Below are 14,259 nucleotides of genomic sequence, written 5' to 3'. Positions count from 1 at the left end.
GGCCTGCTGTGTTAAATCTTTTCTGCACACCTGTCCATAGTTGAATGGCAGAGATCAATGCTTAAAACAAAAGCAGCTTCAAACAGGACACAAGGAGGCCACGCACTTAGGAAATGGTGCCAAAAGGCTCGACCCATCATATTGGACAGTCGATAATAAACCAGCCACACAACGCTTACAAAATTTGGAAACATTGTTCTCAGTTCACTTTTTTCATTCAACAATACATCATGATGACATTCCATGTCAGATTCAATGTCATATTTAACAGTTCAATTGTGCATACTCCATAGCATAGGTGTAATATAATTTATCTTACCACCTATTATTGATATACATTTTGCTTATTACTTTTTAAATGCTTAAAAGGGAAATGAAAGTATTTAAGAATTCATCTTATTTATTATAGATATTTTCTACACATTTAATAAATTGGAAACTCTTTTCTCCCATGTCTAGCCTGTGACCCAAACAACAAACGCCTTCGTCAAATCAAGGACCAGATTCTAACAGACTCTAGGTACAATCCCAAGATCCTCTTTCAGTTGCTGTTGGATACTGCACAATTTGAGTTTATACTCAAAGAGGTAAAAATACTGAATGAATGATCACCAAAGTCTTCGTTTTTTTATGCTTAAAAAATTTTTTTTAAAGATTAGGATTTTGTAGCCGTGACTCTGATTCAGGCTACAGATTCTAGCTGTCTGAGATCATTCTTATAGGAAAAGGACAGGATTAAACAAGCATTAAGTGCCTCCTGTCATTAGGGATACAGTGATAGGAAAAAAGGCACCAGATGGTGGAAGTTACAGTCTAATGAGGCATGCGGACAGTAATCAGGGAATTACACAAATGAAAATGAATAAAAGCAGGTATATGCCCTATAGGAGAGGAACATAGTTCTCTGGGTACCTAAAATAAAGGATCCTGTCCTAGCTTTGACGACTTGCCGGAGAAGAGAAGCAAGAGTTTCAGAAGGGAGCTGAGGAGGGAACCTGTCAGAGTTAGCTAAGACAAAGGTGGGGGAGCATGATGGAGAACGTTCCAGCTAGAGGACAGAGTATGTCTACGTCCTCTTGGGTAGGGAGGAGCCTGACCAGTTTAAGGATCTGAAAGACCAGTTGGCTGCAGGGGAGAGAATGCAAGAGAAAGGTGGTAGGAAGTGAGGTTGACAGGTGGGCAGACTGCGCTGGGCCTTGCAGGGTCTTAGTCTTTATCTTAAAAGCCATGGGAACCTATTGGAAAGGGCCTAAGTAGGGTGGTAGTTTGCATTTTAACAAGGTTGACTTAAGGACCTTGAGGATTTGAGTTCAGTCAAGGAAATTCTGGGCTTGGTCTTACTCCTAAAAAAGCCTCTATGGACATAATAAAAATCACAGACGCCTGGGAATGTCCAGGTTCTGTAAAAGTAACTTTGGGGGGGTTTGGATCAGGTGGCCTCAGGAACTAGCCCCAGACATTAATGCCAATTCAGAACCAACACTCACCTTGCCTCAGTTGGTCTGAGAGCCACTGTCTTCGAGATGGTCCAGCTTTTGCCCCCCCAGTTTATACAAAGTAGTAGTGCTTAAGAGGTGGCGTCAGACTGATGTTAGGCACCTATTTTTATAATACATTGGGTTTCGCTCAGGCTTCCTTAGTAAACTGCCCAAGCTGGATTTTCTCTTAAATCAGTAAATCTCTTCTGTCTCTTCCACAGATGTTCAAGCAGATGCTTTCAGAAAAGCAGGCCAAATGGGAACATTACAAGAAGGAGGGCTCAGAGCGGATGACGGAGCTTGCTGATGTCTTTTCAGGAGTGAAACCCCTAACCAGAGTGGAGAAAAACGGTAATTGCTGAATAGGAATTATTGGTGTGTTTGAAAAGTATACACAGATTATTAGAAACCAGCAGAGTAAAAAGTCATTACCGTGTCCTCATTGTATGCTGGGATGTTGCTGATGAAGATGAGAGTTTAGTTTTGGCTGCTCTAGCCTTGTGCTCCCTTGGGAAGTCTCATATCCCCTCTGGACTTCAGGTTTCTTATCTTTGAAGTTAGAGGTTGGGCTAAATCATGGGTTCTTGTACTCCAGTTCATAAATACAATAGTATTTTATAGAGTCATATCCTCCCCCCACCACCATAGTATGCGAAACCGGTGTGTCAGTGTGTAATTTTATGTGCATGGGGATGGGGGCATAACTTTCATGATCTTCTCAGAAGGATACTTCACCCAGGAATATTAATGACTGCTAACATAAATGATATCTAAGAGTCTTGTGTTCCAGTCCTATTTGGTTCTTCTTCACTGACGCATCTGCCATCTAGTGGCACAAGAGGGGACCTGCAGACTGTTTTGAAACAACATAGCTCAAGTTTTACTTTACCTATTTTAATCTTGCTTCTTTTAGGAAATTTTATCTATAGGAAAATTGTGGTATCACTTCAAATTTTTGAAGGATCCTGTCCTATAGATAGGATCCTTTCAAATTGCCCCGAAAGACCATTCTGAATTTTAAGGTGACAAATTAAACTATTTTTTTTTGATGCTTAATATTTGTTTTAACTGTCAAATTTATTTCTGATAAAGTTAATTATACAGTAGAATTGATGAATAATATAGCTTTTTATTTTAAAAAGCTTCACTATTGTTAATCAATATAAACTTATGACTATTGTACTTGATTTATTTGTTGCTGGTCAAAAAATATTTCCAAATTACATTAATATTCCTATTGGAAAAACTAGAGCAGTTTTTAATGGTGTGATATAAATTGGCAACATGTTTTGCTGGTCAGCGTATTGTATCTAAAAAACAAGGAACCACCAGGACCAATCTAACCAGATTAGTTGTCTAATCAGACACATTAATCTGTATTCTGGTCTCTTTTAAGTTCTTATAAATACCAGCAATGTTTCAAAGGTTATTCAAAACAATATCTTATACTTTTTTGGCCCTATACCATATTTCAGTTAGGAAGTACTTTCACAGATATTTCTCATTTGATCCTTACAACCCTGTGAGATAAACATCTTTATTATTTTATAATCACTTGCCGAGGGTAACAAAGGTCCAGAGCCTGTATCTGTATCTCACTCATTACCTCGTATGTTCTTTCAGCTATGCCGTAGCTGTCCCTCGGTCCTACAAAAAATCTTTAAAATTATAGCTAGTTCTTTATGTCAGTTCTTAAAATAACTTAGATTATAAGCCCTTAAGTGCTTTTATTAAAGTGAAATCATTCCATTGATAAAACAAAAAACCTTTACAGAATCAACTTGGTGAGGTGAAAAGAGCAAAGCCTTTGACAGTTTGCACGTCCTGGCTCTTCCATTTAGTAACTGTGTGACGCAGCAGAGGGGTCTTAATATCTCTGGGCATCAGCTTCCTTATCTGAGAAAAGGCTTTTAATTCCTACTCCATAGATTTTTGTGAAAATTAAATGAGACTCATCTTAACACTTGGCCTGATTGACTGAGGGTCCTCAGAGCATGTTAACGGCCTTCCCCATCTCTGCCTTGAGAAATGCTGGCTGGTTTGTGAGCGCAAATGGCGCCACCTAATCCATTCAGACTCCCCACAGCTCACCACTCGCGCTTCACTCTCCTGCGTGTTGGTCCCTCTTTGCCCTCCAAGGCGCGCCATTTTCATTTTGCCCCAAAGCTTCTGCTCATGTCTGTCTCTTCATCTAGGGACAGATTTTCCCTCTCCCTCCCTCTGCCTGTTCAGACCTCTACCCATCCTCTTAACTCTGTGTCACATCCTTCAGTTCCTTCCTGACTCCTCCCCACCTGTACTGATGTGTCTTTGCACACATCAGTTTACAACATTCATTGGGTGGGCCAAAAGTTTTGTTCAGTTTTTCCGTAAGGTGGCTCTAGTAGCACTTAGTTGTCTTTAACTTCATTCGAAACAATTTTGTTAGATTGTATGTGACACCTGTCACATCAGCATGCATTTAAAAAAAAGACATAAAAATCGGTGAATTTTTGAATAGCCATTTTAATATTGAAGATGGAAGAAAAAAGCAACATTTTCGGCATATTATGTTTCAAGAAAGGTAAAAAACGCAACTGAAATGCACAAGAAGATCTGTGCAGTTATGGAAAAGGTACTGTGACTGATCGAACGTGTCAAAAGTGGTTTGCGAAGTTTCGTGCTGGAGATTTCTCTCTGGATGATGCTCCGTGGTCAGGTAGACTGGTTGAATTCGATAGCAATCAAATTGAAACAATAATTGAGAACAATCAACGTTTTACCACATGGGAGATAGCCGACATCCTCAAAATATCCAAATCAAGAGTTGAAAGTCTGGGCTTCCCTGGTGGCGCAATGGTTAAGAATCCACCTGCCAATGCAAGGAACATGGGTTCGAGCCCTGGTCCGGGAAGATCCCACATGCCACGGAGCAACTAAGCCCGTGCGCCACAACTGCTGAGCCTGCACTTTAGAGCCCGCTAGCCACAACTGCTGAGCCCGTGTGCCACAACTACGGAAGCCCATGCTCCTAGAGCCCGTGCACCATAACAAAGAGTAGCCACCGCTCACCGCCACTAGAGAAAGCCCACGCACAGCAACGAAGACTCAAGGCAGCCAAAAATAAATAAAATAAATCAATTTTTAAAAAAAGTTGAAAGTCATTTGCAGCAGCTTGGTTATGTGAATCGCTTTGATGTTTGGGTTCCACATAAGTGAAGCAAAAAACCCCTTCTTGACCGTATTTCCACATACGATTCTCTACTGAAACGTAATGAAAACCTTCCGTTTTTAAAACAAATTGTGATGGACAATGAAAAGTGGATACTGTATAATAATGTGGAACGGAAGAGATAGTGGGGCAAGCGAAATGAACCACCACCAGCCACACCAAAGGCCGGTCTTCATCCAAAGAAGGTGATGTGTATCTGGTGGGATTGGAAGAGAGTCTTCTATTATGAGCTCCTTCTGGAAAACCAAATGATTAATGCCAACAAGTACTGCTCCGAATTAGACTCACTGAAAGTGGCACTCGACGTGACGAAAAGCGTCCAGAATTAGTCAACAGAAAGCGCATAATCTTCCATCAGGATAACTCAAGACCACATGTTTCTTTGATGACCAGGCAAAAACTGTTACAGCTTGGCTGGGAAGTTCTGATTCATCCGCTGTATTCACCTGGCATTGCACCTTTGGATTTCCCTTTATTTCGGCCTTTACAAAATTCTCTTAATGGAAAAAATTTCAGTTCCCTGGAAGACTGTAAAAGGCACCTGGAACAGTTCTTTGCTCAAAAACATTAAAAGTTCTAGGAAGATGGAATTATGCAGTTGCCTGAAAATTGGCAGAAAGTAGTGGGACAAAAGTGTGATTACGTTGTTCAATAAAGTTCTTGGTGAACATGAAAAATGTGGCTTTTATTTTTACTTAAAAAACCAAAGGCACTTTTTGGCCCACCCAAAACTTGGGCCTTTAACCCTTTTCTGCCAGGTGTTATAAAGTAAGCTATTTATATAGAAAGTTTCATCTCTTCTACTAGGTCACATGCCCAAGGCATTTTTGTTGTTATTGTTTGGAAAATTCCTAAGACCAATGTTAGGTACATAGTAAAAGCTCTGTGACTAAGAGCTAAATTTGTAAAGGATTACTTAATTAAATTCACAGCCACCACTTGGGATTTCAGTAGTCTTTTCTTGTTTCTGTATTAATAGAAAATCTTCAGGCTTGGTTCAGAGAGATCTCAAAACAAATATTGTCTTTAAATTATGATGATTCTACTGCTGCGGGCAGAAAAACTGTGCAACTAATACAGGCTTTGGAAGAGGTAAGGAGAGTCTTTTTAAATGACAGTTCTCGGATCATGAATCATACTTTTTGACCTACCCAGCAGTCTGCTCCTGGAAATATATGTAAGAGAATATTTTATCAGAAGCAAAAGCAATACAAATTAATGTGTTCACTGTGATATTATATATAGTGCCCTAAAATTGAGAAAATAATTAAATGACAATGATAAAGAGAAGGGTAGTAAAAATGATGATACTTCAATTTGCAGGAACATGTAGTCTTGGAAAAAAAATTATGAAGACAGTATAGAAACATTGGGAAAACTGGTAAGGCGGTAAAAGCAAAAACAAAATTGCATTGTATGCGCTATTTTTAGGTTTGTAAAAAGTGTGTGCCTTGGGGAGAAAACCTGGAAAGGGATGGATACACAAAAATGAGAATAGTTGTATAATGATCATATGCTTTAAAGTGATGTATTTTTTCTGAAAAAAAGTTTTCTTTTATCTACTTAAAAATGATTGTACAAAAAAAAAAGGAATTATACCTCCACACTTCTTTTTTAAAAAAATAATATCCTTTTTAAAATTTTTTACTATTTTAATTTTGACCACACCACGCAGCTTGCGGGATCTCAGTTCCCTGACCTGGGATTGAACCCAGGCCAAGGCAGTAAATGCGCCAAATCCTAACCACTAGACCACCAGGGAATTCCTATACCTCCACACTCTTAAAAGTTTAATTGTATGTTTAACCAGGAAAATAAACAAAAGCATCAAAACAATAAACGTACATGAAACATCATCCATCCTCATCTGGAACCCTTTCCAATTGATATAAGTGTACATTAAGACTTTTTTCACTTGCAAGACTTTTTATAGGCTCTTTCTTATTTTTGCAAGGATTTTAGGATGGCCACTATTATAGCAACACAGTATAATGCTCTATTGTTAGCGTGCCAGTTTCCCTAGCTATTCCAGAACAATTGCTCACTTGTGCTATTTCTGTTTTGGTTGTTTTTTGGATTTTCTAGTCTATAGTATCACTATAAGCAACTTTGTAAATCTCTGATACTTTTTCTCTTCTGCATTATTTCTTTTGGCATATAGCCCAGGCCCCATGATTTATGTACTTAAAATGTCAAAACGCTGTGGAATCATTATTTTGTTTTAAACAGCCCATCAAAAGAACTTAAAAATGTGCAAGTGCCAGCACCTTGGTTGTGATGTGACTTATTTAGTTTTTTAACAATCCTGCAAATCTTCAGAATTAGAAGGATTTTCCAATACATGTTTATTGATACTGAAATGGAAAATGGAAGTATTCGCTTATTACATCATATATGTACAGGATAAGAAATAGTGGAACATTTTCTAATCTCAGAAATTATGCATTGTTTTCTGACTTGGCTTATACATTTCTGAAATTATCATTTGAATTTAAAATTTTGCCAAGACAGTCTTAGTAAGTAGTGGGCTTTATTGGAAGTGTTTTCAAGGAAAAGTGAACACTATACAGGCCATTCAGAATTTTAAAGTCCAGTGTGTTTATGTAACTCAGGTTCAAGAATTTCACCAGTTGGAATCAAATCTGCAAGTGTGTCAATTTCTTGCTGATACTCGCAAGTTTCTCCACCAAATGATCCGAACCATTAACATTAAAGAGGAGGTCCTGATCACAATGCAGATCGTTGGGGACCTTTCTTTTGCTTGGCAGTTAATTGACAGGTAATGTGGACAGCCTGGCATTTGTCCTGAATGAAGGCCATTATGAATGTCTCCTTACCATTTATCTCTTTTTACAGTTTCACGTCTATCATGCAAGAGAGCATAAGGGTAAACCCATCCATGGTCACTAAACTCAGAGCTACATTCCTAAAGGTAAGCAGATAACAGTAAGATTGCATTCTCAGTTACTAGGGAAGAGTTGGCCTTCATTATTACCTCATTCATTAATTCAGTTCAGGATTTCACCCTTTTAGAAAGTTGGTTAGTTTAAGTATTTTTATAGACTGAAAATTGTTAGCAAGTTTTTCATGAGAGCATGGTTGCAAAAGATGCCGGAAATAAAGTTTGAATTAATAATAGAAGTTGGAGTGTCTTAGAGAAAATTATTTTTAAATGAAGAAATCGATTTTTTTTTTTAAGTTTTACAGGATACTAAAAATGTGTGTCCTATGGGTCCTTTATTCCCTAGACATTAATAAAGTCCTTTTACTTATTCATTAAAAAAAAATTCTTGTTGAGCCTCTGCTGCAATCTAGGATCTCCTCTAAAGGTTAGGGGATAATGTTAAACAACACGGGCATGGATTGGCCCTTCTCTCAAGGTAATTTCATTTCGTGATAAATGAACAAATAATTTACTCAATGTCTTCTGATGGCATTACCATATATATCAATTCTGAGGTGCACTTTCATATTTTAACATCTCTGTAATTGGGATGTGTTGTATAATCGATGGCATATCATAGTTTAGTTGTCAGCGTGTTTTTTCTTTTTAAGCAGTGCATAAAATAATGGCACTTCTTACAAGCCATGTCATCTTAGATTAGACACAATATGGTAGTCCATCAATCAGAATGTCTGATTTCCATAGAGGAGTAGCTGCCTTCTGTAGCTCAGTGGCTCAAATTTGAGTATGCAGGAGAATCACCTGGAAGGCTTGTCACAGCCCAGATTGCTGGGCCCCAGCCCCGGCCGGAGTTTCTGATTAAGTAAATCTGCGTGGGGCAGAGAATCAGCATCTCTAACAAGTTTTCAGGTGATGCTGTCGCTGCTGGTCCAGGGACCACAATTTGAGAACCACTGCCCTAGCAGATGACTGTTGTTTAAAAAAATTGTATCTTGTCGGAAACTATGAATGACACTGATGAAGTTCAGAAGTTGTTGCTCTCTTTTGGGCAAAGCCCAAGAGTTTTATTGTATGTTACTATTTCTGGAAAAAGAGATTTCTAGGACTTTTTGAAACAGAGGAACAGATATATCTTATTTTCCTTCCAGCTTGCCTCTGCCCTTGACCTGCCCCTTCTCCGTATTAATCAAGCAAATAGCCCTGACCTTCTCAGTGTATCTCAATATTATTCTGGCGAATTGGTGTCCTATGTGAGAAAGGTAAGAAATGCATCAAGGTGATGTTTATTTAATTTTAACAGAATAACTGCTGTTTTAAATACAAACGATGTGCTTGGGACCCTGAAAAAAGTACGCCTGTGTTCCTTTCCCTTATCCTTTTTTTTTTTTAAATTGAAGTATAGTTAATTTACAATGTTGTGTTAGCCTCAGGTGTACAGGAAAGTGCTTCAACTTTACATATATATACGTTATTTCAAGACATTGAATATAGTTCCCTGCGGCAGGTCCTTGTCATTTATCTATTTTATACATAGTAGTGTTGTATACCTTTCCTTTATTCTTAATTTAATTCCAGAAATTTGCAATACCTGAAAATAAACTTATTCTTACCAGTACTGTGGGTGTGCAGCCGTGTTTTTACTTTCAAAGAACTTTCATACCTATTTTTTAAATACTGATGGTATTAACTCCCATTTTATAGGTGTAGAGATTGAGAAACAGAGATCTTGGTGACTTCTTCAAAGTCATAGTGTAAAAGAGCCAGATCTAGATCCAGCACATTCTAGTTGGAACTTAATCAAAGTTTTCAGGAGCATTTTGGTCCTTGTTTCAACAACTTATGGTGTAGCATAGAGCCAGACAGGCCTGGATTCAAACTTTTCCTGTGTCACATACTAGCTGAGGGCTCTACAGCCATGTTACTTAACATCTCTGAACCTCAGCCTTTTAGAAATTTGTAATGTGGAAATGATACATCTTTTGCCTCATTTCTATGAGAATTAGCTCTCTATCCTGTGAGCAATTAATGTTTGAAGGAAAGTAGCCCTGTGCCTGAGAGCAGTTGTTAAAATAGCTCTTGGGAGGCCCTTAGCATCCCTTCCTGCAGACGAAGAGCTGTTCGTATACATGGGCACCGTGCTTACTGTCCTCGTACCATTTACCAGCTAAGAAATCGAATAGATGTTCATTTGTTTTTTCCTCTTTTCCCTTTCATTAAAGGTTTTGCAGATCATTCCAGAAAGCATGTTTACTTCCCTTCTAAAGATCATAAAGCTTCAGACCCACGATATCATTGAAGTGCCGACCCGGCTGGACAAAGACAAGCTGAGGGACTACGCTCAGCTCGGCCCACGATACGAGGTGATGTGTCCCTTTGACTTCTGTCTTTTGATTTTTAAACCCCCAAGCCGTGAAATAGCGCAGGTCTGTGTCACCTGCCATATCCCCGGGACCACGAGATAAATTCTGATTTATTGATATTTTTCCACATTCTCAACAATAACCGGGTTGTGCCATTTTAGTGCAATTATACCTTCATTCGTTAACTTGTCCTGGTGTCATTCACGGCCTCACCTGCCAGAATGTTCTCAGAGGGAGTAGAGCTCCGCAGGTTACTTTTCTTTTGAATAGTCTCAGCACATCAACCTTTTTTGTCTTTGGGCTACATTGCCTAGGCTTCTCCCATTCAAGTTCCTGCTTTGTACACAAAATCAGTGGTTCAGAATAATCCATATTCCATGAACCACTTCCTGCAGCCAGACTTTCAAGGCCACTCCACAGTTAAGCAGCCTCAGAAATTGTTCTTCCCAAAACACCTCTGCTTTTCGTTTTCCCTGAACTTAAAGATGTGAAAAATAAAATCAAGTGAAATTTGAAAATGTGATAACAAGCACCAATTTCGTATCCTCCGACACAACTCCAAAAGTTACATCAGGAATTGAGATTGTCAAGCTCAGAATTTCTACATTGATTCTAACTCAAAAGTGTAGCCTCAGTCAGCCTTACCAATGTCTCGTGGTGTTGTTTGAAAAGAATGTATGTGGATGGCAGTAGAAGGAGATTGACCTCCTCAGAACCTCCTTGAGCCTTTTCTTTTTGGAAGGGATCATCCATATCACTGAGTCCTGCTTTCATCTTATGCGTGAAATGCTGAGGCCCCAAGAAGGGGAAATGATTGGTCAAAGGGTAGAGAACGATTTAACGTCTTCTGACTCAGTCACCCAGTATGTCGAACAGTGGTCAACACCGCAGAAACCTCATTTCTGACCAGGACGTGTATACACAGGTGTCCTAAAGCTGCACGCTTGTTCTCTTGTCTTTGCCCACTCCAGCACTGTTAGTCAATTATTTTAGCTTCCCGTAGAAGTGACGGGTCATTTATGAGAAGTTCTTCATTAACCCTTTTTCTTTGTTGAAGGTTGCCAAGCTTACTCACGCTATTTCCATTTTTACTGAAGGCATCTTAATGATGAAAACAACTCTCGTCGGCATCATCAAGGTAACGGTCTTCGTGCTGGTCTCTGTGGCCCCGTAGTAAGCGTCTTCGTCCTTTGGATTATTGCAGAATTTAGCCTATGGGGTAGTGTTACCATCTTTTGCCTCTCGCTCTTTCACGTGCAGCTTTCACATCTTCACTTTACTCATTTATTGACAGAGGAAGAGACAGCATTATAATCCTTATTTTTCATAACACCCAGGAGTTCCTTAACTCTAATAAAAATCTGTTTTATTGAATTTTTGTAATAACAAGGAAAAAAAATAGTTCACTTCTCTTAGGCAAAGTAGCTCGCTCAGTCTCTGTTTCTCCCCTCTGTGCCTGCAACCTTTCTTTTTTTTTTTAGTATTTTTATACCGTACCCCAGGTGCAGAGAGCTGAGATTGTACCCCCTCTGACCACAGGCCATTGCCATCACTGATGCATGCAAGCTCCTCTCTCATTGTTTTTCTTTCTCTTCCCCTGGATGCCCACACCCATTCCCATGCCCCATAGCATCCACTCTATATGTTTGATTTCCATCCATAAATATGCAAGTATCCTTATTTTTAGCAAGTGGTGTTATTTTATGTATACACATGGTTTTGATTTATCTAAATCATATTCTTCTCTAAGTCTCATTCTTTTTCCAACTTTTCTCACTAGTTACTGCTTTGAAGTTAACTTATGTTGCTGTGGATCAGGTCGTTGGTGACTTCGTACTGCTGCAGAGCTTTCCACATTTTACTTCACTGTTCCCCAGGGCACAGACACCTATGCCACTCATTTTCACACCTGTGCTTCCTGTTATCATAAACAGTGTCAAGATGAGCATCTCTGAACATGTTCCTAGCACAGACCTGTGTAAGAATTGCTCTGAAATCTGCTTGCCCCGGCGTGGCTCACTGAGTCTTAGGGCACATTTGTACTCAGTGTGTCTCAGTAATGCCAGAACGCCTCCTCACGTGACTTGTTTCCTGTGTATCGTCCCCCATTTTTGCCAATACTTACCATTATCCACTTTCTAATTTTTGTTCTCCAAAGGGGTCTAAGGTGGTATCTCCTTGCTGTTTTAATTTGTAATCCTAAAATGACTAGTGACGTGTGCCCACTCACACAGTTCATGGTGCTCTCATTTATTTTTCCATTTGTCTGACATCAGCAAAATCTTAACATTTCTGATTTTTTAAAAAAATTTTCATTGCTATAACATTTGTGTTAATGAAATCCAAGAAAATAGAGGAAATGAACCTAAATAGAAACAGAACTTTACCATGTGGTTTCTGGCAATGTGTGAAAGAAATACCATTGTAGCCCTGGAATATTAATAGAATCTATTAAACATGGTTTAGGCCTGGTGCCAGTTTCATTCAGTTGATATTCAGAGAGTAAACACACAGGTTCTCACTCCTAACTCATCCTTAAATGATGATGAATCCTAGGACCAGGTTAATCTTAAATGCAAAGTGACCAGTAGGATGTAATGAAACCTAGTAATTAGCAATAATTGTCAAAGAAAGGATTGCTTAAGAAAAATGTAAATCTTTTGCCAGAATCTTTCACATAATAAAAGCAGAGGGAATATCCTCTTGACCTCATTCAAACTTAGTAGACTGTCTCTGCCAGCTTAACAGCTCGGGGCTTTTTGTGGGATCCTGTGGCTTTCACCAATCTTTAACCTTTGAATGTTGAGGATCTATTTCAAACCCTTACAAAGAGTTTAAATTCACTTTAGTTAATATGACTTAAAGCAAGTGAGATATACACAGGGATATACATATAATGTTCATTGTTAGATGTAGCCAAAAAAATAGAAATAACCTAGACATTTTGTGAGTAAGAGGATGGCTAAATATCTCATGGTGCATTCATACTGTGGGTTGCTTTGCTCCCATTCAAAAGTAACTTGCCACTAGATTTCCAAAACGTAAAGTGCAAAAAGCAGTTGCAGAACAGTGTGTGTATGTATATGTATGTATTATGATCCCATATAGTTTTTTAAATTAAATATATTTAAGGACAAATACGTATATAAATTAATAGAGGAAGGTCTGGAGGATCCATATGAAAACTATTAACTGTTGTTAACCACAGGGGGTGTGGACAGAACTTCGAGGAAGGGGCTGTGTGAAGGGGTCTTTCCCTTCCCTGGGAGCACTCCACAGATTGGTGGAAGTCTAGGAAGAATTGGGTAGAGCCATTTAAGACCATGAGATTCATAAAACATTTAACTCTTTTCCACTAAATCTGTTCTTATAAAGAATATTTCTTTGGAAACTTCATGTTACTTCTTTGATTTTGTCCTCACTGACTATGTTTATTTATAATTCACCTTTCTCCTGTAAAATAGAGCACAGATGCTGAAAGCTACAGAAACGAGTATGTAGCTTGATCGGTTATTATAAGGTAAAGACCACTCATTCTCACCACCACTCAAGCCCAGAGATGTAATTCAGCCAGCTCCCTCCACAGGATCCTCCTCATGGGCCTTGACCTAATCCCAGTCTCTCTCTTTAGTTTTATTATCCAAAAATAAATTTCTAGACACTCTAGTTCAGACTTGCCATTCAAAAAATATACATCTTTTAAGGCTGATTTACTCCTCAGATTTCTCCCTCATTCCTTTCTTTCCTTACAGTTTGTCTATTGAAGAACCCAAGGCCTTTGACCTGTTATCTCCACACAGTCTGGCTCCTACTGATTGCATGGTCACACTGTAGACCAGCAAGTTCCTCTGGCTTTTGTAATTTCAGCAACTTTTTCATTCCAGTTATCTTCCTTGAAATTTAAATATTATCAAACCCAGATGGAACACATCAATTGTCTTTATAACTCTTAAAATAATAGCTCTTGACAAATTTAAAAGTAAAAGAAACACATCTCAGGGAATTCAAAGGAGTGTGTTAAAACTATTTGATGTTTTATGGTTTTGACAGGAGACTGTTTTATAGGGAATAACAAAAGCTTTCTCATTACAGAAAAAAAGAATCAGCAAAATAAGCTATATAGTTAGATAGCAGAGCTGCTTTCCTATTTTATCTCCCTAATTACAAACAGCATCCCAAGAGTGCTGAAAAAAAAGAGAATTGTTAAATAATCAGAGTGGTCCAACCCCAAACTTGATTTTGCTCATATGACTATAGATGCCCTGAGATCACTTCCACAGGAGACATGTGCACTGAATTCAGATG

The 14,259-nt window shown here is 38.6% G+C and overlaps 1 protein-coding gene across 4 annotated transcripts in view; it reads left to right on the top strand.

Annotated features, from left to right (window-relative positions):
- WASHC5 (WASH complex subunit 5) overlaps nucleotides 1–14,259 on the top strand; it is a 54,279-nt gene that overhangs the window by 18,901 nt on the left and 21,119 nt on the right. For all 4 annotated transcript variants that reach the window (XM_067017868.1, XM_059043176.2, XM_067017867.1 and 1 more), the window contains exons 10-17: nucleotides 460–587; nucleotides 1,700–1,829; nucleotides 5,669–5,781; nucleotides 7,302–7,468; nucleotides 7,546–7,621; nucleotides 8,743–8,853; nucleotides 9,814–9,954; nucleotides 11,012–11,092. In XM_067017868.1, the coding sequence (XP_066873969.1) occupies nucleotides 460–587; nucleotides 1,700–1,829; nucleotides 5,669–5,781; nucleotides 7,302–7,468; nucleotides 7,546–7,621; nucleotides 8,743–8,853; nucleotides 9,814–9,954; nucleotides 11,012–11,092 (947 nt within the window). The remainder of the gene's footprint in view (nucleotides 1–459; nucleotides 588–1,699; nucleotides 1,830–5,668; nucleotides 5,782–7,301; nucleotides 7,469–7,545; nucleotides 7,622–8,742; nucleotides 8,854–9,813; nucleotides 9,955–11,011; nucleotides 11,093–14,259) is intronic.

Source organism: Kogia breviceps, chromosome 17 (assembly GCF_026419965.1).
Source record: "Kogia breviceps isolate mKogBre1 chromosome 17, mKogBre1 haplotype 1, whole genome shotgun sequence".
NCBI classification, from domain to species: Eukaryota; Metazoa; Chordata; class Mammalia; order Artiodactyla; family Physeteridae; genus Kogia; species Kogia breviceps.
The sequence above is the reverse complement of the archived record's forward strand: the minus strand, read 5'-3'. Positions and strand labels throughout refer to the sequence as shown.